The sequence below is a fragment of the Phyllobates terribilis genome, unplaced genomic scaffold (assembly GCF_046119375.1).
Source record: "Phyllobates terribilis strain yellow unplaced genomic scaffold, ASM4611937v1 Scaffold_7__3_contigs__length_470593459, whole genome shotgun sequence".
Lineage (NCBI taxonomy): Eukaryota > Metazoa > Chordata > Amphibia > Anura > Dendrobatidae > Phyllobates > Phyllobates terribilis.
The window spans coordinates 141,467,588-141,495,216 of NW_027362767.1; the positions used below are offsets into that span (position 1 = coordinate 141,467,588).

The 27,629-nt window shown below is 46.2% G+C and overlaps 1 protein-coding gene across 2 annotated transcripts in view; it reads left to right on the forward strand.

The window, feature by feature from the left end:
- LOC141153989 (NACHT, LRR and PYD domains-containing protein 3-like) overlaps positions 1 to 21,349 on the forward strand; it is a 102,632-nt gene extending 81,283 nt beyond the window's left edge. For both annotated transcript variants that reach the window (XM_073639340.1, XM_073639342.1), the window contains exons 9-10: positions 9,220 to 9,384; positions 9,939 to 21,349. In XM_073639340.1, the coding sequence (XP_073495441.1) occupies positions 9,220 to 9,384; positions 9,939 to 10,026 (253 nt within the window). In that variant the 3' untranslated portion in view covers positions 10,027 to 21,349. The remainder of the gene's footprint in view (positions 1 to 9,219; positions 9,385 to 9,938) is intronic.
- Positions 21,350 to 27,629: the final 6,280 nt, after the last annotated feature.

Genomic DNA, 27,629 nt, shown 5'->3' on the forward strand with positions numbered 1-27,629 from the left:
CATATACACACACACGCAGGCATATACACACACACACTACACACATGCAGGCATATACACACACACACATGCAGGCATATACACACATACACACACACGCGCAGGCATATACACATACACTGTACACACACGCGCAGGCATATACACATGCAGGCATATACACACACATGCAGGCATATACACACACATGCAGGTATATATACACACACATGCAGGCATATACACACACATGCAGGCATATACACACACACATGCAGGCATATACACACACACACATGCAGGCATATACACACACACATGCAGGCATATACACACACACACATGCAGGTATATATACACACACACATGCAGGTATATACACACACACGCAGGCATATACACACACACTGTACACACATGCAGGCATACACACACACACATGTAGGCATATACACACACACTACACACATGCAGGCATATACACACACACATGCAGGCATATACACACACACACATGCAGGCATATACACACACGCAGGCATATATACACACACATATGCAGGCATATACACACACACATATACACACACACTACACACATGCAAGCATATACACACACACATGCAGGCATATACACACACACACACACATGCAGGTATATACACACACACGCAGGCATATACACACACACACATGCAGGCATATACACACACACAGGCATATACACACACACTACACACATGCAGGCATATACACACACACATGCAGGCATATACACACACACATGCAGGCATATACACACACATGCAGGCATATACACACATACACACACACATGCAGGCATACACACACACACACACACACACATGCAGGCATACACACACACACATGCAGGCATATACACACACATATACACACACACATGCAGGCATATACACACACACACATGCAGGCATATACACACACACACATGCAGGCATATACACACACACATGCAGGCATATACACACACACACACATGCAGGCATACACACACACTGTACACACATGCAGGTATATACACACACACATGCAGGCATATACACACACAGGCATATACACACACACTACACACATGCAGGCATATACACACACACATGCAGGCATATACACACACACATGCAGGTATATATACACACACATGCAGGCATATACACACACACGCAGGCATATACACACACACACACATGCAGGCATATACACACACACAGGCATATACACACACACTACACACATGCAGGTGTAGCACCCTGAGGGTTCGGCTGCTACAGGGGTATTGCACCTCAACCCAGAGGTGTGATATTCCACTCCCGGGTAAGGAAGGAGTGTGGAACTGAGCTCGGTAGGCTGCATGCACTACACACATCCCATTTCCGAGGAGCAGACCGACGGTACTCCCACTTAGAAATGTGCAGGTACGACCGAGTCTGTTCCTGGCTGGAGTGGGAGGGGGGTGGTACATCCCAAGTAGTGTAGGGGCAGATAGGGGGAGCAGCCTGGGTAAAGATAGGAGCTCATTGGGTGCTGGTCACCTGAGCTCACACATAGAGGGTGTATATAAGGTGGGCACCAACTAAGAACAGGGTCAGTTGCAGAGAGAAAGTCAGCGAGCGGAGGAGAAGAGAGACCCAGAGTGAGAGAGGAGAAAGAGAGACCCAGAGGGGGAAACAGAAGAAAAGGACTCCAAGAACCCAACTTAAATCCCCGGGTGAAGAGTCGGCATCAGGGTACCGGAACCCAAGCTGGTGGGGGCAAAAACACTCCCCAGCCAGAGACCGGAGACCGTGGGCAGCGTTTGTCACGGTCACCCACCACATCCACCACGAAGGCATACCACGAGGAGGGTCAGGGAGCCCAAGGCCAAGGGTCTCCCAACAGAAGGCCCGAGGGAGCTGGACCTGGGTGGATCAATAGTGGGGACGGGCAGAGAAAGGACAGAAGGAGAGCTCAGGGTCACGCTCCGGACTTATTTGGGGGTTGGCTGGATCCAGAACCTGGTGGACGCAGCACGGCTCGGGAGGTCACTCGAAGCTGGAGTGACCAGAACATCAGCAGTGAGTAAACATCCTAAACTGCATAACCCGACTCTGTCTCTGATTGCCGTCTACACTGCATCACCACAACTCCCATCCTCTGCACCTGATCCCCCTGAGGCTATACCCCACCCGTTGGGGGTTATATCACCAAAGCTGCACCTACACCACCAGCCTCAGCGGACCCTGCTGCAGCGGCGGCCACAGTGACCGCAATACAACGGGTGGCGTAGTCGACATTAAGAACTTAGTAACATCTGTAGGACTGCCACATACAACTGAGTTTGACACCCTGGGCACGGACCGGGTCACAGCCACTCGGAAGACTACAACTCCCATCTGATCCGGCTCCGGATATTCCCCCTAAAGAATATGGCCCAGGGGGCGCGTCACAGGCATATACACACACACATGCAGGCATATACACACACACACACAGGCATATACACACACACACACACACATGCAGGCATATACACACACACTACACACATGCAGGCATATACACACACACATGCAGGCATATACACACACACACACATGCAGGCATATACACACACACGCAGGCATATACACACACACTGTACACACATGCAGGCATATACACATGCAGGCATATACACACACACACATGCAGGTATATACACACACTACACACACACATGCAGGCATATACACACACACACACATGCAGGTATATACACACACACGCAGGCATATACACACACACTGTACACACACGCAGGCATATACACATGCAGGCATATACACACACACACACGCAGGCTTATACACACACACTGTACACACACGCAGGCATATACACACACACTGCACACACATGCAGGCATATACACACACACTGCACACACATGCAGGCATATACACACACACTACACACATGCAGGCATATACACACACACACGCAGGCATATACACACACACTGCACACACATGCAGGCATATACACACACACATGCAGGCATATACACACACACATGCAGGCATATACACACACACACACATGCAGGCATATACACACACATATACACACACACATGCAGGCATATACACACACACATGCAGGCATATACACACACACACATGCAGGTATATATACACACACATGCAGGCATATACACACACACGCAGGCATATACACACACACACACACATGCAGGCATATACACACACACTACACACATGCAGGCATATACACACACACATGCAGGCATATACACACACACACACATGCAGGCATATACACACACGCAGGCATATACACACACACATATGCAGGCATATACACACACACTACACACACACATGGAGGCATATACACACACACACACACATGCAGGTATATACACACACACGCAGGCATATACACACACACTGTACACACATGCAGGCATATACACATGCAGGCATATACACATACACACATCCAGGCATATACACACACACATGCAGGCATATACACACACACACGCAGGCATATACACACACACTGTACACACACGCAGGCATATACACACACACTGCACACACATGCAGGCATATACCCACACACTGCACACACATGCAGGCATATACACACACACACACAGGCATATACACACACACTGCACACACATGCAGGCATATACACACACACACACATGCAGGCATATACACATGCAGGCATATACACACACACACATGCAGGCATATACACACACATGCAGGCATATACACTCACATATACAAACACACGTGCAGGCATATACACACACACATGCAGGCATATACACACACACATGCAGGCATACACACACACACACAAACACACACACATGCAGGCATATACACACACACGCATATACACACACACTACACACATGCAGGCATATACACACACACACATGCAGGTATATATACACACACACGCAGGCATATACACACACACACATGCAGGCATATACACACACACACACATGCAGGTATATATACACACACATGCAGGCATATACACACACACGCAGGCATATACACACACACACACATATACACACACACACTACACACATGCAGGCATATACACACACACACATGCAGGCATATACACACATACACACACACGCGCAGGCATATACACACACACTGTACACACACGCGCCGGCATATACACATGCAGGCATATACACACACATGCAGGTATATATACACACACATGCAGGCATATACACACATGCAGGCATATACACACACACATGCAGGCATATACACACACACATGCAGGTATATATACACACACACATGCAGGTATATACACACACACGCAGGCATATACACACACACTGTACACACATGCAGGCATATACACACACACGCAGGCATATACACACACACTGTACACACATGCAGGCATACACACACACACACACGAAGGCAGGCATATACACACACACACACGAAGGCAGGCATATACACACACGCAGGCATATACACACACATGCATATATATACACACAGGCACATACACATACATACACACACACACACACAGGCATATACACACACATACACACACACACACAGGCATATACACACACACGCACATGCAGGTATATATACACACACACGCAGGCATATATACACACACTGTACACACACAGGCATATACACACACAGGCATATACACACACATGCAGGCATATACACACACACACACATGCAGGCATATACACACACATACACACACACACACAGGCATATACACACACACGCACATGCAGGTATATATACACACACACGCAGGCATATACACACACACTGTACACACACAGGCATATACACACACAGGCATATACACACACATGCAGGCATATACACACACACACACATGCAGGCATATACACACACATGCAGGCATATACACACACATGCAGGCATATACACACACACACATGCAGGCATATACACACACACACACACATGCAGGCATATACACACACATGCAGGCATATACACACACATGCAGGCATATACACACACACATGCATATACACACACACACACACATGCAGGCATATACACACACACACATGCAGGCATATACACACACACACACACACACACACATGCAGGCATATACACACACACACATACACACATGCAGGCATATACACACACACACATGCAGGCATATACACACACACACACACATAGGCATATACACACACACATGCAGGTATATACACACACTGTACACACATGCAGGCATATACAAACACAGGCACATACACACACACAGGCAGGCAGCATATACATAAAAATTCATACAAACACACAAATATTACACTACCTTGGCTTGTCTCCAGTCCGGCCCCTGTAGTGTACAGACGCGCTCCTTATGCGGGAGACTGCAGTGCAGGGCGCGCTGTGACGTCACTTTTAGCAGACGTGCTGCCCTGTCTGCTAAGTGTGATGCTGCAGTTCAGCCCCTGCTCTGCTCTTCAGCTCTCCTGCTCCCAGGCCCCTTCCGCTACTGTCCTGGGCATCGTGGCGGCGGTGAGAGTGCGTGCGCGCGCCCTTAAAGGGCCCGCGACCACTTTTTTTTTTTTTTTTTTTAATTCTCCTCTGTCTTCTCTGCAGGGGGCCCGGGACCCACCGGGAAATTTCCCGGCACCCTGCCAGGCCTGTCCGAGCCTGCTCACTGATACATATCTGTGGCTCCCTCATTGCAGACATTATCTGATGGTGAAAGGTGTTATTCTGTGGGCATGGCGTTAGTTGTGTCTTTGATCAACTAGCCATCTCCTGGTGTGTTGATCAGCTAATTTATCCACAAGCAGCTCCCACAATGCCCCTCACCTGATGATATACACTGTGTGCAGAATTATTAGGCAAGTTGTATTTTAGAGGATCATTTTTATTATTGATCAACAACTATGTTCTCAATCAACCCAAAAGACTCATAAATATCCAAGCTTAATATTTTTGGAAGTTGGAGTGTTTTTTTTTTTAGATTTGGCTATCTGTGTGTGCAGGTAACTATTACTGTGCAGAATTATTAGGCAACTTGATAAAAAACAAATATAATCCCATCTCACTTGTTTATTTTCACCAGGTAAACCAATATCAGTGCACTAACTTTAGAAATAAACATTTCTGACATGCAAAAACAAAAAGTCAAAAAATTAGTGATCAATATAGCCACCTTTCTTTATGATGACACTCAGCAGCCTCCATCCATAGATTCTGTCAGTTGCTTGATCTGTTTTCGATCAACATTGCGTGCAGCAGCCACCACAGCCTCCCAGACACTGTTCCCAGAGGTGTACTGTTTTCCCTCCCTGTAAATCTCACATTTTATGATGGACCACAGGTTCTCCATGGGGTTCAGATCTGGTGAACAAGGGGCCATGTCATTATTTTTTCTTCTTTTAGACCTTTACTGGCCAGCCACACTGTGGAGTAGTTGGATGCATGTGATGGAGCATTGTCCTGCATGAAAATCATGTTTTCTTGGACGATACCGACTTCTTCCTGTACCACTGCTTGAAGAAGTTGTCTTCCAGAAACTGGCAGTAGGTCTGGTAGTTGAGCTTCACTCCATCCTCAACCCGAAAAGGTCCCACAAGTTCATCTTTGATGATACCAGCCCATACCAGTACCCCACCTCCACCTTGCTGGCGTCTGAGTCAGAGCGGAGCTTTCTGCCCTTTACTGATCCAGCCTCTGACCCATCCATCTGGCCCATCAAGAGTCACTCTCATTTCATCAGTCCATAAAACCTTTGAAAACTCAGTCTTAAGATATTTCTTGGCCCATTTTTGACATTTTATCTTATGTTTCTTGTTCAAAGGTGGTCGTTTTTCAGCCTTCCTTACCTTGGCCATGTCCCTGAGTATTGCACACCTTGTGCTTTTTTCATACTCCAGTAACGTTGCAGCTCTGAAATATGGCAAAACTGGTGGCGAATGGCATCTTGGCAGCTTGATTTTCCTCAATTCATGGGCAGTTATTTTGCGCCTTTTTTGGCCAACACGCTTCTTGCGACCCTGTTGGCTATTTGATTGATCGGTGATCACGCTTCAAAAGTTTGGACATTTCAAGACTGCTGCATCCCTCTGCAAGACATCTCACAATTTTGGGCTTTTCAGAGCCTGTCATATCTCTCTTCTGACCCATTTTGCCAAAGGAAAGGAAGTTGCCTAATAATTAAGCATACCTTATATCGGGTGTTGATGTCATTAGTCAACACTCCTCCTCATTGCAGAGATGCACATCACCAGATTTACTTAATTGGTAGTTGGCTCTCAAGCCTATGCAGCTTGGAGTAGGACAACATGTATAGAAAGTATCATGTGATCAAAATACTCATTTGCCTAATAATTCTGCACACAGTGTAGTCTGCCCTATAAATCTAGAAGCAGTATAAGGGGTGTACATGTGTGGAGGAGTAGGTTTCTCTTGTCAGATACCTGTGCCTTCACCCAAAAAACTCTTTTGAGGTGCACTGTGTGCGTATCTACTTGCCCTCCAATCTCGAACTGGCTGTCATTTTCCACTCCCCAGGGCCAGCAACCATTTTCTTCGATCACTTCACCACCTGGCTACTTCACTTCCTTTCCGCCGACATCTCCACTATCATCATGGGCAACTTCAACATCCCCATTGACACTTCCCACTCATCTGTCTCTAAGCTTTCGTCTCTCACTTCCTCCTTCGGCCTTGCTCAATGGTCTTCCACAGCCACTCACAAAGATGGCAACACACTGGACTTCATCTTCACCTGCCTCTGTTCCCTTTCTAACCTCTCCAACTCACCTCTCCCTCTTTATGACCACAACCTACTTACATTCTCTGCCCTCTCCTCTCCAGGTCCACAATCCCCACTTCACAAACTAGCACACCCTTGCAGAAATCTCAAACACCTTAACCTACAATCACTCTCTGAATCCCTCCTCCCTCTTAGAGACATAAGTTCCTTACACGATGCAGATGTTGTTGCTGCTTTATGTAACACCACAACAGCTGCAGCTCTCGATTCGGTCACCTCTCTCACACATACCAAAGCTTACACAATCAATTGGCAACCCTGGCACACCAAGCTGACTAAAGAACTGCGACAGACCTTTAGGGTTGCTGAGCATAGATGGAAAAGGTCCCACTCCACCGAGTACTTCATCGCAATAATACCTCACTATTTTCAAGTTCACACTCACTGCAGCAAAACAAACCTACTTCTCCTCTCTAATATCCTCCCTGTCTCACAACCCTAAACAGCTATTCAACACTTTTAATTCCCTCTTCCGTCCCCCAGCGCCTCCTCCCTCTCCTCTCATCTCAGCTGAAAACTTTAACTCATTCTTCAAGCAGAAGATTTCATAATATCTCCTGGATCTGCACATTCCTCAGCAAAGACTCTGTAAAAACACTAGTGCATGCCCTCATCATCTCCCGCCTCAACTACTGCAACCTCCTGTTCTGTGGTCTACCTTCTAACACTCACGCACCCCTCCAATCTATCCTAAATTCTGCTGCCCGACAAATCCACCTGTCCCCCCACTACTCCCCGGCCTCTCCCCTCTGTCAATCCCTTCACTGGCTCCCCATTACCCAGAGATTGAAGTTCAAGACCCTAACCTTGGCATACAAAGCCACCCAAAACCTGTCTCCTCCATTCATCTGTGACCTAGTCTCCTGGTACTTACCTATACACAACCTTCGATCCTCACAAGATCTCCTTCTCTGCTCCCCTCTTATCTCCTCTTCCCACAATCATATACGAGATTACTCCCGTGCATCCCCCTACTCTGGAACTCTCTACCCCAACACATCAGATTCTTGCCTACCGTGGAAACCTTCAAAAGGAACCTGAAGACCCACCTCTTTTGACAAGCCAACATCCTGCAGTAACCCTCACGACCAGCTCTACCCTCACCTACTGTATCCTCACCCATCCCTTGCAGATTGTGAGCCCTCACGGGCAGGGTCCTCTCTTCTCCTGTACCAGTCTCTGACTCATTTTGTTCAAAATTATTGTGTTTTTGATACTGTATGTATACCCCCTTTTTCACATGTAAAGCGCCATGGAATAAATTGCGCTATAATAATAATAAATAATAATACTTCATGAGCTCTTTATTTGACCATCCTAAACCTTTATATTTCTCCACAGTCTCCAGCAGATAAAGCTGACGGATGACTATGCTCCACTTCTGGCCTCACTAGGCCAAAACCCAAACCTCACACATCTAGATCTGAGCTATAATTACCTTACTGATGTCAGCGCTGAAATTATCCAAGAACTTATAATAAAGTCAGTGAACCTGAAGAAGATTAGGTAAGTCCAACCTAGGGAACCTGCATGAAGTATCTTTCCTCAGCCCTGACTCTTAATAAAATAGGAGCTGGCAGTGTTTTTCCAAAAGAGTCTATGCATTAATTTTTTGCAGAGGCTTTACTGCCGTCCTTGTTTACCGGCGACTTAAGGCCATCATACACATTAGACCAACACCGGCAAGATCAGTTGACAATCTATTGTTTACGGGGGCCTCCCGACTGCCCCAACAAATGAAGTTGGGGGGGGGGGAGAAGGTCCCAGAGTATCTGATTTCGGACCGCCAATCCTCATGTTCTTGGTGATATAAGCCACCACCAGAGGAGTCTGTCAGCGGCTCTCTCAAAGTACACATGAGGTCTGGAAATAGTGAGCACATCGGTGTATGGAGGAGTCGGGAGAGATACCCGTCAGCCAAACCAGTCCCGCATAAAAGTTACAACAAGACTCTAACACAGGGACGGCACCATGGTTGGCAGTAGTCTAGGTATGACTGAGGGATTAGTTTTGCCTTGAATCTTCTTTATTTTGGTAATTACTTTCCATTTATTTTTCAGGATTGAAGTAAATGAATTATCCAAGAAAAGTGAAGAATCTTTAAAACAATTGGAAGAACGTAGGCCGGATTTACATATCCATGTATAAAATATAACAAGAAGACGAATCCGTCCAATAATATGAATGGCAGTACAGTATTGAAGGACATTCTTTAAGGCGTTGTCCGAGATTAAATTGGTTTTCTACTACCTAGGTCATCACTATCAGACCCCCACCAATCTGATACTGATGACAGAGCCAAAGAATAGGTCAATATCCTAATAGTGTCCATTATTATGTCAGAGCTTTGGGTCTTCTGGATGCTGCTGTGCTCATTTGCACATTTAGGTTAAGTTTACACAGAGGTTTTGGAGCAAAAATTCTCCAAATCTCAAAACTCAAAAACTAGCACAGCAAAAAAAAAAGGGGCAGTAATATTTACCTGTCCAGGTCCTGAATCAATCCATTGCTGGATACTTCAATCAATAGTTTACAACCCACGTCTAGATCAGCAAGTCAGTAGCTGTCTAGATGAAAAAGTGATGCCAGCTTTAAATTTCAAATATATAGATTTTATTTAATCAAATATAAAAGCAGTTTAAAAAAAGACAGGGTAACAGCCTCTATAAAGGAGAGACACATACAATCGAAACAAGGGAATGATAATCCCCAAGCAGGCTCAATAAATCACTTGATAAGTTAGTAATATATAGAAAATATAATAGATTTTTTTTAAAAATGAAATGTAGCTACATAAATATGCAATTATATTTACATGATTAATATCACTATATGAGCTACATATAAATGGGATAAGTAGATCCCAGAACAAATAGAGTATTAGCTTTCAGTAGCCTCTATAGTGATATAATAATCAAATAAACAGTTAAACTTTTCAATGAAAGAGTATATTGTCTATGAGACCTGATGGTAATGGTTAGCTGTAACAGAATGAGTATAGTGAAGGTTAAGTTACCTATATAATCAGCCAATGTTACCAAGATAGGATGTATATTGTATATATCACCAAAATGTAAACCCAGGTAAGGGTATAATGTCCCCAGTTGCACTATAACGTATAAGAATACCAAAAACAAAAAATGTGCTGGGACCTATAGTAATCACACATCAAAATAGAAAAATGAATCATCTTTACTAAACACAGTAAGATTAAAAATACATAAAAAATACATAAAACATTCCAAGATACAGACACATAATGGTGGGTGAGTGCTATGGGGGACCCTGATAAATATTCCAATAAATTAATATATATAGAGTGACAAGTTAATAATAATAAATTACTGGATAATTGTGGATAAATAAAAATGTTCCACAAGTCACTCGATACATATGGTCTTGAAAATGGACCATGAGTAAATACATGAAAAAAATCAGCCCACAGCCAAACATAGAAGGTATTAACAAAAGTTATATGTAACCATACTCACCCACCAACACCCAACGCGCGTTTCACAGATGCTTCGTCAGGGATGGTTGGTAGGTAAGTGACTCAGCTATTTAAAGGACAAGCAGCCAATGAGAGACACAAGGGTAATTGAAACTAGATGAAGTCAAGGAATATTTACAATAGTGCCACCCATAATATGCACATCGCGCGTCCGCATCACAACTCACTTCCCTCACACACAGGTAAATCACCTGTGGAGACACTGACCTGCTGTCGCCGCTCACATATATGCATATTTTGTATTTTTTATGTTTACTTACTGTGTTTAATAAAGATGATTATTTTTTACTAGATGGAGGCCCGATGCTATGGCATCGGGACGGCGGTAACGTCACGATGGGGGCAGGCTTTGCAGCGTTGAGAATCCCCCCCCCCCATGTGCTCACCCACCTATCCACGCTCTCTTTCCCCCATGTTCTGACTTCTCCTGTCTGTGCTCTCTTCTTTGACCTGTCTATCCCATGTGCTATCCCCCTTGTCTGCTGTCTCTCTCCTTCCTGTGCTGTATTCTCCCCTCATGTGCTGTCCCGTTTGAGCTGTCTCCCCCCTGTGCTCTGTCTCTCTCCCCCTGTGTGCTTTCTCTCTCCCCCATCTGCTGTCTTCTCCCGTCTGTGCTCTCTTCTTTGACCTGTGTACCCCATGTGCTCTCCCCCTTGTCTGCTCTCTCTCTCCATCCCTCTGCTGTCTTATTCCCTCATGTGTTCTGTCGTTTGAGCTGTCTCTCCGTGCAGTAAATCAGACCGCCACCATCTTTGTGCAGGCAGATAGCGGCGGTCACATTAAAACTGCGCATGCGCACCTCCTGTACAAGGAGGCGGTCAGTGAATCATTCGGCTGATCCCGGCGGCGGCGTGTACGGCGTGTTCGTGACGATGTTCCGCTGGTGGTACCGCGCAAGAGGCTGGTACCACCAGCGGTTTCCATATTGAGACACCCATCACTTGGGTGTCCCAATATGGCGGTCGACGAACTTCCGCTGCTGTATATAAAATATAATATAAATATGTGTATATGATGCGCCCCCTGGGCCGTGGGGTACTCGGTGCCGGGCCGGTCGTTGCTAGGGGAGATGTCACAGTGGCGGTGACCCGGTCCGTGACCCAGGGCGGTCAGTAAAAAGGGGATTTTATAGTTTTTATGTATGAAGTACGTGACGCCACCTGTGGTATGCGGCTATAGGTAGCCGCCGCTGCGGAGCAGATCCTCTGGAGCTGGTGTTTAATGCAGCAGAGTTGGTTTGGCTCTCCACAGGTAGAGCTTAGCTCCAGGGCAGTGTAGATGTTGTAGTGAAGTAGATGATGCTGGGCGATGTAGTGCAGGGGTGATGGCGCAGTTAATAATCAGTCCACAACTCAATGGCGGTTTCCTCTTATGTTTACTTGCGGTGATTAGGCAGACTGGGTCACGGGTGCTGGCTAGAAGTGAAAGTCCGGGCAGCCTGGAAGCAAGTAAGGAATCCACCTCGCCAGGTGGAGTTGTAGGCCTTCCCTTTTGCACTAATCTCTTTGGCCCTGCTGCTTTTAGCTGTGCTGTGGCCCTCGTCCCTGAGTGCAACGTTTCTGTGCTCACCCGTATGGCAGGCAGCTTGGGCCTTGCTGATGCGTCGCTCCCACGTGGCAGTGCTGGGCCCTGCGGTGCTGCTGAGCCTCCGGGCGTCTGGTGGGGCCAGGAGACCTGCAGTCTCCTGCCCTCCGGTTTCTGCTGCTGGGCCTTCGGTGCCCCACAACCTCGGACTCCGGTGTCCGGTTCTTCCGTGCTTCTATCCTCAGGGGTGAACTGCCGCGCAGCTCCACTCCCTAGGTCTTTTCTCTTCAACATCCTGATTCTAACTCCTCTCACTAAGTCTAACTAACCCCGCCTCCAGATTCCAGTTGCTAAACGGAGGAGCTCCCCTTGCTGCTCTGGAGCCAGGAAAGCGTTGCATGTTAGTATACCTGACTAGGGGACCCCTGCTTGCTTCCAGGCATGGCATCACCTCTTGTGAGGGAGGCAATGCCACTTTGGCAACCGGACTCCTGGGGTGCCACATTCCCCCCTAGTTTACTTCAGTACTCCCGGACTGAGGATACGTTTTAAAATTAACAATAACAATTAACAAGAACAATTCACATTACAAAATAGTTCACAAAGTCACAAATTACAAAAACCAAACTAGAATTGAAAACAGTCATTGCGGCGCTTAGTCTTTACACCACAATCTGGGTAACTGAAATTTGGCTGGTGGGAACCGCATCAACCCACTTTGTGTATCGTCCCTGGGCGTGGCTTCAGGGCGCTCTTTCGGTGGGCCTGGTCTTCAGCCACGCCTGCTGTATATTTTCTAGGTCAATTATTAACTATATCCTACATTGTCCTGACCACACCTAGTCCTGTGGTCCAATTGTCCATAATTTTAACAAATACACATTTCCAAGACTATTTAACAGTTACAACTATATATAACATACACTTTAGTTCTCTTACACTTTAGTTCCTCTAGCGGGCAGGAAGCTGACCTTTTGTACTCCGGGTCGACCTACATAGTACATTTGTTGTCACGTCCTACCCTGGTCCCTATTGTCTACCCCTGGTGTGGTTGGTTCACTATCCTCTACATTTCTCTTGGACCTACTCCGTACTGGTATACCGGACTGCCTTCTCCGGACTCCTAAACCCACCATGGGACTGACAGGTTCACTGCTAGCAGAGGGTAGATTCTCCTGATCTGCTGCTGATGAAACATCTGTCTCTGGGGTCGGCTGGTCTCCTAGATGTTCTGGAGCCTCTGCAGTTTCCGGTGAGGCCGCTTGGAGAAAGGTCAGGACCGGTACCACAATCGCTTTGTTCACCTGCGTCCAAGACCGGGGAAATTCTCCGAGGACGGTCTGAACCGTTTCCTCCACTTTTTCTGTGGGCCGAGGGCTGTCTTGATCTTCTTCTGTGTGTTTCAACTGTTCAGGACATATTTTCAAGTGGACTCTTGAGACTGCCACTGAAGTTTCCCCTCCATCTTTGCTGATGAGGCACACTTTGGTGTTGTCGTAATTCGAGGGTAGGACGGTGTATGGCTCAACCTCCCACTGGTCATCTAACTTGTGGACTCGTCTTTTCCTCTTAAGTACCTGTTCTCCAGGTGATAAGGGAACGGCAGGTGCGTGCTGATTATAAGTTTTCTCTTGCTTCTGTCTCGCCTGGGACAAACTTTTCTCAACACTCTCTTGCACCTTGCGGAATTGTTGCTGCCGCTCTGTATCCCAATCTGCATCTGGTGATGTCGTCTCTGGTGTTAAACCTCCCATGTCTAAGTCGATGGGTAGCTTACCAGGTCTTGCTCTCATCAGGTAAGCGGGTGTGCAGTTGCTGGAGTTCACCGGGATGTGGTTATATAGATCCACCAAATCTGGTAAGTTCTCTGGCCACAGGCTACGTTCTTCAAGGGGCAACGTCTTCAACAGGTCTATTACCACCCATTGGTCTGGGGATGATACGGCGTCGTCCTTATTTTCTTGCAGCCATACAAGCTACAGAATTCTTGGAGCACCTCTGCTTCAAAGGCTGGACCTTGGTCGGTAAGCACCTGCTCAGGGTAACCGTGCGGGCGACAAAAGTGTTGTTGAAACGCTTTGGCTGCCGTCTGAGCCATCTGGTCTTTCACTGGCACTACTACCAAGAACCTGGAGTAGTGGTCTACTATGGTGAGAGCGTAGACATAGCCTGACCGGCTTGGGGCTAGCTTCACGTGGTCCAAGGCTAAGAGTTCAAGTGGTTGTTTGGTGATTATGGGCAGCAGGGGAGCCCTCTGGCTATCACGGTCTTTCGGTCTCAGGTTTCATGGACCACATTCTCAACACCATCTCTCGATTGCTTTCCTCATGCCAACCCAGTAGAATCGCTCACGTAGCAGGACTTCCAACTTCTTCCACCCGAAGTGTCCTGCTCCATCGTGGTACGCTTCTAAGACCATTGGCGCATCCCGCTTCGGGACTACCACCTGCCAGACCAGTTCGTGTGTCCGGGAGTTGATACTTCTTCGACACAGCTTTCCCTCGTAGATGAACAGCTTGCCCTTTTCCTTCCACAACTGTTGGGTCTCCTGTGGAGCATCTGGATCAGGGTGCGAGTCAGCTTGTGTCAACAACTCCTTTACCAGGTGGACAGCCGGTTCGCTATCCTGCGTCTCTGCCAATCCATGGTGGGGCAATGGGTTGAATGTGGCCTCTCTGTTGGCGGAGCGCTTGTCCCTCACACAGTGGGAGCACTGGGTCACCCCGTGATGATGGAAAGCAGGTAGCTCTATCTCCTCTAGCTCTTCCAGGTCTTCTCCCCCATCTGGCAAGTTGGGCATCCTGGACAGCGCATCAGCATTAGTGTTTTTATGCCCCGCCCGATACTTGATGGTAAATTCGTAGTTAGACAGTCGGGCCATCCATCGTTGTTCTAGGGCACCAAGTTTCGCAGTCTCCAGGTGCGTCAGCGGGTTGTTATCTGTGAAGACTGTAAATCTGGAGAAGGCGAGATAGTGTTTGAAGCGCTCTGTTACAGCCCAGGCTATGGCGAGAAACTCCAACTTGAAGGAACTGTAGTTGTCGGGGTTCCTTTCCGTAGGACGGAGCTTCCTGCTGGCGTAGGCAATCACTCTCTCTGCCTTGCTGTACCTGGGACAGCACCGCTCCCAATCCCATGTTGCTGGCATCTGTATGAAGTATAAAGGGTTGGCCATAGTCGGGATAGGCCAGGACTTCTTCTCCGGTGAGAGCCATTTTCAGTTGGGTGAAGGATTCGTCTTCTGGTTTACCCCATTTGAACGGAGGTTTCTGGTTCTTGGCCTTCTTGGACTGGCCCACTAGGAGGTCCTTCATTGGTGCCGCTATCTTGGTGAAACCCTTGATAAATCTCCTGTAGTAGCCTACCAGCCCGAGGAACTGCCGCACTTCCTTAATAGTGGAGGGTCTTGGCCAGTCTTTGATCACGGTGACTTTTTCTGGGTCTGGTGCTACACCTTCAGCGCTTACCACATGACCTAGGTACTTCACCTTGGGCTTCAGCAGGTGGCACTTGGACGGCTTTACCTTCAGGCCAAAACCAGATAGGGCTTCGAACACCTCAGCCAGGTGCTCCAGGTGGTCTTCATATGTCTTTGAGTAGACAATTACATCATGTAGGTACAGCAGGACGGTTTCAAAGGTTTTGTGTCCTAGGCAACACTCCATTAACCGCTGGAAAGTTCCTGGGGCGTTGCAGAGCCCGAATGGCATACAGTTGAACTCACTGAGGCCCATTGGTGTTGTAAACGCGGTCTTTTCTCTGTCCGCCTCTGCTACAGGAACCTGCCAATACCCACTGGTGAGATCCAAAGTGGAGAAATAGTTAGCTGATCTCAATGCTGCTAATGATTCCTCAATTCTGGGTAATGGGTAGGTGTCCTTATGTGCAATGCGGTTAATTTTCCTGTAATCAACACACATCCTCATTGTACCATCCTTCTTTCTAACGAGAACTAATGGAGCTGCCCAGGGACTACAACCCCAGCCTCCTTCATCTCCCGTACCATTCCTTTGGCACATTGATAGTGAGCTGGGGGTACAGGCCGGTACCTCTCTTTAATGGGCGGATGATCTCCCGTGGGGATATGATGTTGGACCCCTTTTCCCTGCCCAAAGTCTAGTGGGTGTTTGCTGAAGACTCGTTCATACTCTTGGACCACCCGGTATACTCCATGCTTTTGGTGCAAAGGGGTGGAGTCAGTGCCCACTTGTAGCTTCTGACACCAATCCTCCATCTGCCCCTTGGAGCCATTATCCTCCATCGGCTTGGATGGAGGCAAGGGTTCCACTGTCTTTATTGAGTTGTTACTGACAGTGAACAGCTTAGCAAGGGTGGCATACCGGGGTAAATGGACCTCTTTCTCCCCACAATTCAGGATGCGTATCGGTACTCTCCCTTTGCGGACATCGACTACCCCCCTGGCTGTCAAGATGGTGGGCCTACTGTCAGAGTATACGGGTTCTACCAGGGCCTGATAATCTTGACCCCTGAGACCAATTGCTGCCCGACACCATATTAACATTTCGCTCCTCCCATTGCAATGGGGAATGGATCACTCATCCTGACACTGCCAATTTCCCCTCCAGACAGCTCTACCTGTTGTCTTTTCATCAGGGCTCTGATCTCCTTTTGCAGAACTTGCTGCTGACTGGAACTGGCAGTCTCTGCGACCTGTTGCAACAAAACAATAATTTCTCCAAGACAATTTTCTATCACATTGGTGCCTAAGGTTATCATGGGATGACTTTCTCAGCGATCAATATCAACAATAATCATTCCTTGTGATAGCAATTCTACTTTGCTAACTTTTATGGTCACCTCTTTATACCCCACCTGAGGCAAGGGCTGACCATTGCTGGCATAGATACTAAGATGTTCATCTGGACGGCGGGTAATGTCTGAATCAGTCCAGTATTGTTTATAAAGGATATATATTGCATCGTGGTCACCTGGGACCCAGTGTCCAGCAACGCGTTCATTGGGATGCCATCAAGCACGACAGGTAGGACTGGTCGTCCCACCACGTACTTGTCTCGCCAGCTTTGTGGGCCCGGTTGTCTTACTCCTGGGGGTTGACCCTCTGCCCCAGGGGTTGCTCGTTTAAATTGCAGAATCTTGCGTAGTGCCCCGCATTTTGACAGCGGCGGCAGATGGGTTGTCCGTCCTGGTCGTAGCGTTTGCTGTTCCTCCCTCTGGTCGGTGGAATTCTTCTCTGTCGTCACCACGGGACGTCATCTGGACTGGAAGCCAGCTGGATCTTTTCCTTGGGAGACACTTGCATGGCCTGCACGGTTTTGGTTAGTGTAGCCACACTTTTGGTCAGCTCCTGGACCTGAAGGCGCAGGTCTGCAGATGGATCATTATCTAGGGTCTGCTCGTCAGCCTTCACAGGTGCTGGGGGGAAGGACGCCACCTCCTGGTGGTATGTGATAGCGGGGCGCCGGAGGGATGCAGTGCCACTTGGGATTGATTCTCGCAGCACCAGGATGGCTCTGTCTTTAAATTGCGCAAAGTCCAGATCAGGGTTTTGCAGAGCCATAATGCGCAGCTGTGTCCTGTGACCGATAGACAGGAGCCCCTCAATAAACTGCTCAGTTAGCAATCTGTCCTCATCATGCACACTGTCGGGGTCTACCTGTTTGATGGCCCGCAGCGCCTCCTGCAGGTTTAGAGCATAGTCCTGTACACTGTCCTGCACCCTTTGTTTGCACCCGTAGAACTTCATCTTAATTTCTGCTGCGGTGCGGGTGTCAAAGGTATCCTTCAACTGGGCCAGTATTTCTTTAACAGTGCCTTTGTCCCTGCCCGGCCAGGACTTCACCTCTCTCTGGGCTGCACCGATTAGCTGGCCTATGAGGATGCTGACTTTTTGCTCCTCAGACAGGGAGTACACTTTAAACAAACTGCGCAGTCTCTCCTCAAAGTCGTTCAGGGTGTGCGACTCCCCTGAGTACTGGGGCAACCACGCCACCCCAGTATGTACGGCATTGATAAAGGCATTACAGTGGTGACGGCCGCGCCTGTGGCTGAATCCTCCCCCCGGTTGGGCATCTTCCTCCCCCCAAGTGAACCTCAGTCAGGTCCTGGGCGTCTGTTGACGTACCAGTATGCTGCTCTGCAGGCGGAGGGATCTCTTACCCGGCGGTTCCAGGTCGGGCCTCTTGCTTTTCCTCGGCGGGCGGCAAACCACGTGATAACACCGTTTAGTAAAGTCTATGGCACACAGGACCCCGTTATACCGGGCTTCGTGAATCCTGTTCGTGACGCCAAGTTGACGCGCCCCCTGGGCCGTGGGGTACTCGGTGCCGGGCCGGTCGTTGCTAGGGGAGATGTCACAGTGGCGGTGACCCGGTCTGTGACCCAGGGCGGTCAGTAAAAAGGGGATTTTATAGTTTTTATGTATGAAGTTCGTGACGCCACCTGTGGTATGCGGCTATAGGTAGCCGCCACTGCGGAGCAGGTCCTCTGGAGCTGATGTTACTGCAGCAGGGATGGTGTGGCTCTCCACAGGTAGAGCTTAGCTCCAGGGCAGTGTAGATGTTGTAGTGAAGAAGATGATGCTGGGCAGTGTAGTGTAGGGGTGATGGCGCAGTTAATAATCAGTCCACAACCCAATGGCGGTTACCTCTTATGTTTACTTGCGGTGATTAAGCAGACCGGGACACGGGTGCTGGCTAGAAGTGGAAGTTCAGGCAGCCTGGAAGCAAGTAAGGAATCCACCTCGCCAGGTGGAGTTGTAGGCCTTCCCTTTTGCACTAATCTCTTTGGCCCTGCTGCTTGTAGCTGTGCTGTAGCCCTCGTCCCTGAATACAACTTCTTTGTGCTCACCCGTATGGCAGGCAGCTTGGGCCTTGTTGATGCGTCGCTCCCACGTGGCAGTGCTGGGCCCTGCGGTGCTGCTGAGCCTCCAGGCGTCTGGTGGGGCCAGGAGACCTGCAGTCTCCTGCCCTCCGTTTCTGCTGCTGGGCCTTCGGTGCCCCACAACCTCGGACTCCGGTGTCCGGTTCTTCCGTGCTTCTATCCTCAGGGGTGAACTGCCGCGCAGCTCCACTCCCCAGGTCTTTTCTCTTCAACATCCTGACTCTAACTCCTCTCACTAAGTCTAACTAACCCCGCCTCCAGATTCCAGTTGCTAAGGGGAGGAGCTCCCCTTGCTGGACTGGAGCCAGGAAAGTGTTGCATGTTTAGTATCCCTGACTAGGGGACCCCTGCTTGCTTCCAGGCATGGCATCACCTCTTGTGAGGGAGGCAATGCCACAGTGGCAACCGGACCCCTGGGGTGCCACATATATCTATATATAAATTAAAAAAGTGCTAAGGTGCATATAGGACAGGTAAGTATTACTTCAAGTCTCCTTGTAATAAATGTCAACTGATTTTAAATAGAAAACAAATATATACAAATCACCATTCCACGAGTGTTATCGTCAAAAATAAAGTGAAATTCGGATAAAGTGACATTAGTGCAAGGAATGACAAAACAAATATAAAAATGAAAATTAATAAATATAATAACAATTTTAGGAGACATACTCTCATATATATCTTGTACCCCAAAGTAAGGGATTTAGCGAGCATCTATATATGTACAGTATACTCCAATAAATCCATATGTAATATGATAGTGTAAATCCACCACCCCTACATATTAATACATATACCCATGTACATACAACTATATACCCATATTAACAATGTATAAACTCACGTGAAAATAAAATGCTTCAAATAATGTTCAATTAATAACCTATAAAACATCAGATTTAAATCTTCATTTAAGCCAGGACCAAATCATTTTGAAGAGTAATAATGTAGGAATATCGCGTCGAGGATCTTCAATATTTCACTTGACAGTTCTATTCAAATACTCAAAAAGTCAGTCTGCCAGGACAATAAACTCCCTAAGGTAAGTAATAAAAAGAAGGTTAAGACAAAAGAACTGATAAAAGTAAATTAAAAACAATATAAAAATATGTTAAAAAGGAAAACCCTAATCTACTCATATGCCTCAATTAACAGGATTAAAGAAAGGAACCAAATGACTCCCTCCATGAATTGGTAGTTTGTGAGTGGTTGTCTCATCAGTATTTTGCATTTGTGTTGCCGCCATCTTTACAATATGGGTTTCCTGCATCCTGATAGTGCATTAATTCTGAGACCTGGGCATGTAAATACTGCTGCCCCTTTTTTTGTTGTGTTAATTCTTGAATTTTGGAGGATTTTTGATACCTCTTTTTGTGCCTTTGCTTTTAAATCTCAAAACTCCACAAAAACTTTAAGTCTCCACTCTGCTTCTGCTCCGAAAACTCAGTAAAAGACTCTGTGTGCACATAGTCTTAGAAAAAATTTTTTTGCCACTATAAATATTAATTTCAAGATTTTCAGAATGTGAAAATAATCTATCAATAAACATAAAACCTGATCAATTTATTAAAAGGTTGTCACCAATTATTTGGCCTTCAGACTGTGAACAGGTCATTGTGTGTGGTAGGAATGTGATCCATCTGCTAATAATGAGACTAATAATTTACCGATATGTTAGCGCAAACTGTTTTCCTTTGGGCTCATTCACATGTCATTTTCTCAAATGAGAACTATCACTGTTTTTCACTCATGCCTGTGAAAGTCTATGTGGGTTGTTCACATGTCTGTGATTTTTCTGCAGACTTAGAGGGCTCTCCAATAACCTGTTCTGGGAGATCTCCTGACAGGTTACTTTCTTGGTAGCATTTACTTCCAATAGACCAGTTTCCAGCTGGGGACTCTCTCCTATCGCTCTCCATACCTCATACCCCTCCAGGATTATGTGGTCTTCGTCCAGTGCCTTTCTTTTCCTTAAGGAAACTTTAAACCTTGAGATCTTTCTACCTCACTTCTGCATGTACCTATCTGTATAATCTTCACTCAAGTTGGATGTGGTCAGAGCCGTGTGTCACTGCTTGTCAGGGACAGTCAAATTCAGATCTTCAGACTCTCTGACATTCTGTCTGTCCTTACGGAAGGATCTCATTGAGGGCTCTTCATCTCCAGGCTTCGATCGCTCTCTGGATGTCCTCTGCTATTCTGTAAGTATATCAGGCTAAGGACAGAGGGCCCCTGCCGGGTTTAAGTCTCATTCCATCAGGGTGGTGAGGGCTTTTTGGACGATTCACCATCAGGCTGCTGTTCTGCAGCTTTGTGAGTCTGCAACCTGGGCCTCCATCCACACGTTCCCAAACTTTTACAGAGTTTTTACCTTTGTGTTGGCTGCCTTGAGTCAGGGTAGAAGAGCACTGCAAGTGGCAATCACACAAGTTACAGCCCGAGGGATCTGCCTTACTATTTCATTACCTTGTCGATCTGGCATTTTTTTCTGTTTCCCATCCTTGGACTCCTTTAGGATGTCCCATGGTTTCCTGTGTCCTCCAATGAAACAACTGAGAAGGAAGGATTTTGGGTACTTGCATAACATCCCTTTCTCTTAGCCTTTATTGGGGGACATAGCACCTACCCTTAATTTTTGGGGGCATTTTTCATTACCATTGTGGCCTATGACCACATACTCTGCTCTACTGCACCAGTTACACACCTGTCCTGAAACCAGGTTTTGCTTTCCTCACCCCAGTTCACTGAACTCTGTTGTGCTCCATGTCGGACTTTGCAGATGGCCTGGCATTATCCCATGTGATCATCTGCCTGTGCCTATTTAAGGCCTAACAAGACACACACCTCTGTATTGGTGTAAAGACTTTTGGTTGATCTGGAGTCCTGTCTGCCTGTAGCCTCCAGAACCTCTGCTACCTGTTCCTAATCTCCTGTCTGCATGCATTCTCCAGTAACTCTACTATATGTAGAGATACTGCTGCACCAATGCCTGTGACCCGTGTGCCCACCCGGACCTTGGTCTTGGAGGATCCACCTCACCAGGTGAGCCTAACATAAGCCATGTGCACATACCTTTACACAACCAGGGACGGACTGAGACTTAAATTCAGCCCTGGCATTTGAAAGCACAGACTGATTCTGTACCCACCCCTTCCCTAGATTGGGGTCTCTATTACTTATAGTACCCTGCCTGTGGAAAAAAGACTACTACCTATATTTCCAATAACACCGCTATATAAGGTTTAATAATATAATAATGTCCCTGAGAAGGGGTGCCCATAGAAATCATGAGTGGCATGGTGGCTCAGTAGTTAGCACTGCAGCCTTGCAGCGTTGGGGTCCTGGGTTCAAGTCCCACCAAGGACAACATCTGCAAGGAGTTTGTATGTTCTCCCTGTGTTTGCGTGGGTTTCCTCTGGGTTTTCCGGTTTCCTCCCACACTCCAAGCACATACTGATAGGGAATGTAGATTGTTTGTGAGCCTCAATGGGGACAGAGATGATAATGTCTCTAAAGCGCTGTGGAATTAATGGCGCTACACAAGTAAACTAAACAAATAAATAAATCATAGGACCTCTTTACAAAAATGCTATCACAGCACATAGGCTCACAGGAGGGAAAACATCCCAACTTTTAACCACGGAAAGTGATATATATTGCGGAAAGTTCAGTTATTTCGCCCCTACTGAAGCTCCATAGTGTTCTCACCCACTATAATACCTTTTCGATGGCCCCCATAGTGTATGATGCCCCAACACAAAATTATGTTCCCACATTTCTCCACCTACATAGCATGATGGTTCCACAAATATCACACACATTATGATGGTCCCCCTTAGCTCTAATACAGTATGACGGTACCCACACAGTATTACGGTCCCCCACAGCCATCATATATTATGATCCCCACACAAACCCCTATATAGTATGATGTCCCCCCACAGGCCCTTGTATAGTATGATGGTCCTCCACAGCCTCAATACAGTATGATGTGCCCTCCCATAACCATAATAAAGTATGATGGTCCGACCACAGCCTTGCATATAGTATGATGGTCCCCCATAGCCATAATACAGTATAGTGGTTCCCTCACACAGTATGATGGTCCCCACAGGCCCCTATATAGTATGATGGCCCCACCACAGGACCTTATTTGGTATGATGCCCCCGCACAGCCTCAATACAGTATGATGCTCCCCCACAGCCCTCCATATAACATAATGGTCCCACCACAGGCTCATATAGTATGATGATTCCCCACAACCTACCATATAGTATGATGGCCCAAACACAGGCCCCTATATAGTGTTATGGTCCCCCACAACTTTCCATATAGTATGATGGTCTCCCCACAGGCCTACTTATGGTACAGAAATGAACATTCAATTCACGGGCAACAGCTCTGGTGGACTTCCCTGCAATCAGCATGCCAATTGCACGCTCCCTCAAAACTTGTGGCATCTGTGGCATTGTGCGGTGTGATAAACTGCACATTTCAGAGTGGCCTTCTATTGTGGCCGCCTAAGGCACCTGTGCAGAAATCATGTGTCTAATCAGCATCTTGATATGCCACAACTGGAGGGGATGGATTATCTCAGCAAAGGACAAGATCTCACTAACAAGGATTTAGACAAATTTTTGAACAATATTTGAGAGAAAAAGGCCTTTTGTGTACATAGAAAAAGTCTTAGATATTTGAGTTCAGCTCATGAAAAATGGGAGCAAAAATGAAAGTGTTGTGTTTATATTTTTGTTCAGTGTATGTATCATTTCCTTTACACTTGACAAATACTTGCTACTTTGCATTGTTATCACATGAAATCCCAATAAAATACATTCATGTTTGTGGTTGTGACGTGAAAAAATCTTGAAAAGTTCATGGAGTATGAATACTTTTTCAAGGCACTGTATAGACAAAATAAATAATAACGTACCAATTACATATTTTGTACCCGTTTCTCAATGTTGCAGGAGTGCTCCAAAATTCCAGCTGAGAGGTGTAAGAAGCTTGGTGATGGTTATAGGAAGCGATTGCAGCTATTTATTCCAAAGGGCGTGCAACCAAATATTAAGTTGACGGCACCAAGAATTTTGTCCTATTTGCCTATATGTCCGATTTGCCATTTTTTTTCTCTTTTTTTTATTGTGTTATTCCAATACACACAAAGGAAATAAACATATGTGGAATTGCAATAATATTCTGGGAGAAATCCCTCATTTTCTGGAACAATTTCAAGGGTGCCAACACTATAGGCCATGACTGTATATATAGTATGTTATAGTACAGTGGGATAAAGTGCAAATGATTAGATGTAAATGTCAAATACAGACATACCATATATCAAAAGAGTAGTTGACCAAAGTGAAAAGAAACCTAGACCTACTATGTACGTTTTGCCTTTAGCTTTCTCAAGGTGTGATTTGGGTCAAGGCATAAGCTCCTTTTTAAACCAAACCCAACCAATAGAAAACGATTTGATAATGAAAAAGTATTTTTATTCTCTACTCCCCCTTTTTTCTCATACAAATACTTTTTCATTATGAAATCGTTTTCTATTGGTTGGGTTTGGTTTAAAAAAGGTGCCTATACCTTAGCCCAAATCAATCCTTGAGAAAGCCGAAAGCGAAGCATACATTCTGGGTTAATTTGCACTCTGGTAAACTACTCTTTTGATATACAGTGGCTTGCAAAAGTATTTACCCCCTAGTTTTTTACCTATTTTTTTACTTTGCCACCTGTTTTTAAGTAATTTTGTAATACGATTTGTGTGTGATGCATCAGCACTAAGTTGGTGAAGTGAGAAAAATATAGGCATAAATTAAATTTATAAGATCAAATAACAAAAAATTGTCATGTGCATTTGTATTCACCCCTTTTGCTATGAAGCCTTTAAAAATTTCTGGTACAAGCGATTCACTTCATAAGTCACATGCTTAGAGACAGGGCGTCCCCCTGTGTGCAATCTAAGTGTCACATGGCCTGCCAATGTATACACATGTTTTCTGAAAGGCCACAGAGGCTGCAACACTAATAAGCATGAGGTACCACTAACCAAACAGCACCATGAAGACCAAGGAGATCTCCAAACAACACGATGAAGACCAAGGAGATCTCCAAACAGCACGATGAAGACCAAGGAGATCTCCAAACAACACAATGAAGACCAAGGAGATCTCCAAACAACACGATGAAGACCAATGAGATCTCCAAACAACACAATGAAGACCAAGGAGATCTCCAAACAACACAATGAAGACCAAGGAGATCTCCAAACAGCATGATGAAGACCAAGGAGGTCTCCAAACAACACGATGAAGACCAAGGAGATCTCCAAACAACACAATGAAGACCAAGGAGATCTCCAAACAACTCGATGAAGACCAAGGAGATCTCCAAACAATACAATGAAGCAATGAAGACCAAGGAGATCTCCAAACAACACCATGAAAACCAAGGAGATCTCCAAACAAGTCTGGGACAAAGTTGTTAAGAAGTGCAAGTCAGGGTTGGGTTATAAAAAAAAAATTAAAAAAAAATTGGGATATATATATATCCCAATCTCTGAAGATCCCCCAGAGCACCATCAAATGAGAAGAACATGGTACCACAACAAGCCTCCCAAGAGACGGCCACTCACCAAAACTACCAGCCCGGGCAAGGAGGGTATTAATCAGAGAGGCAGCACAAAGACCAAAGGTAACCCTGAAGAAGCTGTAGAGTTCCCAAGCAGAGACTGGAGTATGTGTCCATACAACCACAATAAGCTGTACACTCCAGTGAGGTGGCCTTTATGGAAGAGTGGGCAGAAAAAAACCCTTTACTTACACACACAAATTGTAAGGCTAATTTTGAGTTTGCCAAAAGACATGTGGAGGAAGGTGCTGTGGTCAGGTGAGACCAAAATTTTATTTTTTGGCCACCAAGGTAGACGCTATATCTGGCGACCAAACCAACACAGCTCATCACCCCAAGAACACCATCCCCACAGTGAAGCATGGTGGTGGCAGCATCATGCTGTGAGGATGTTTTTTCGGCAGCAGGAACATGGAAAATGGTTTGAATCACAGGGATATTCTTGAGCCAAACCTGTTTCAGTCTGTCAGTGATTTGAGACAGGGACGGAGATTCTCTTTCCAACAAGACAATGACCCAAAGCATACTGCTAAAGCAACATTCAAGCGGTTTAAGGGGAAATGTGTAAATGTCTTGGAGTGGCCTAGTCAAAGCCCAGACTTTAATGCAACTGAGAATCTGTGGTCAGACTTAAAGATTGCTGATCACCAGAGGAAACCATCTAACTTGAAGGAGCTGGAGCATTGAGGAATGGGCAAAAATCCCAGTGGCAAGATGTGGAAAGCTCAGACTTATCCAAAGCGACTTGCAGCTGTAATTGCAGCAAAAGGAGGCTCCACAAAGTACTGACTTGAAGACAGTCCACTCACACAGCATTATAACATGGAGTCTCCTAAAATACCTAGGGTGCTACATGGATCTATAATATAGTTCAATGCACCAAATACAAGAGCATCATATGAAAAAAGCAGTGTACATCAGAACCAGTCATAATTAGAATAAGACTAGAAAATATCCAGAGGAAGTAAATATAAATGACTAATCTCTATTAACAAAATATTAAATATAAAAAACACATGACATTTTAAAATTGGAAATCCACCACCCTAACTCACAACAGTATTAAGTTAGCACAGGTCTAACCTGAAAAAGCTATTGCACCAATTAACACGTTGTTGGGCGTGCACCCAAATACAAATTAGCATGGTGTGATTTACACACACTTACTACTACACTACTCCCCACATCAGTGTGACTATTGATAGAAAAGATGAATTA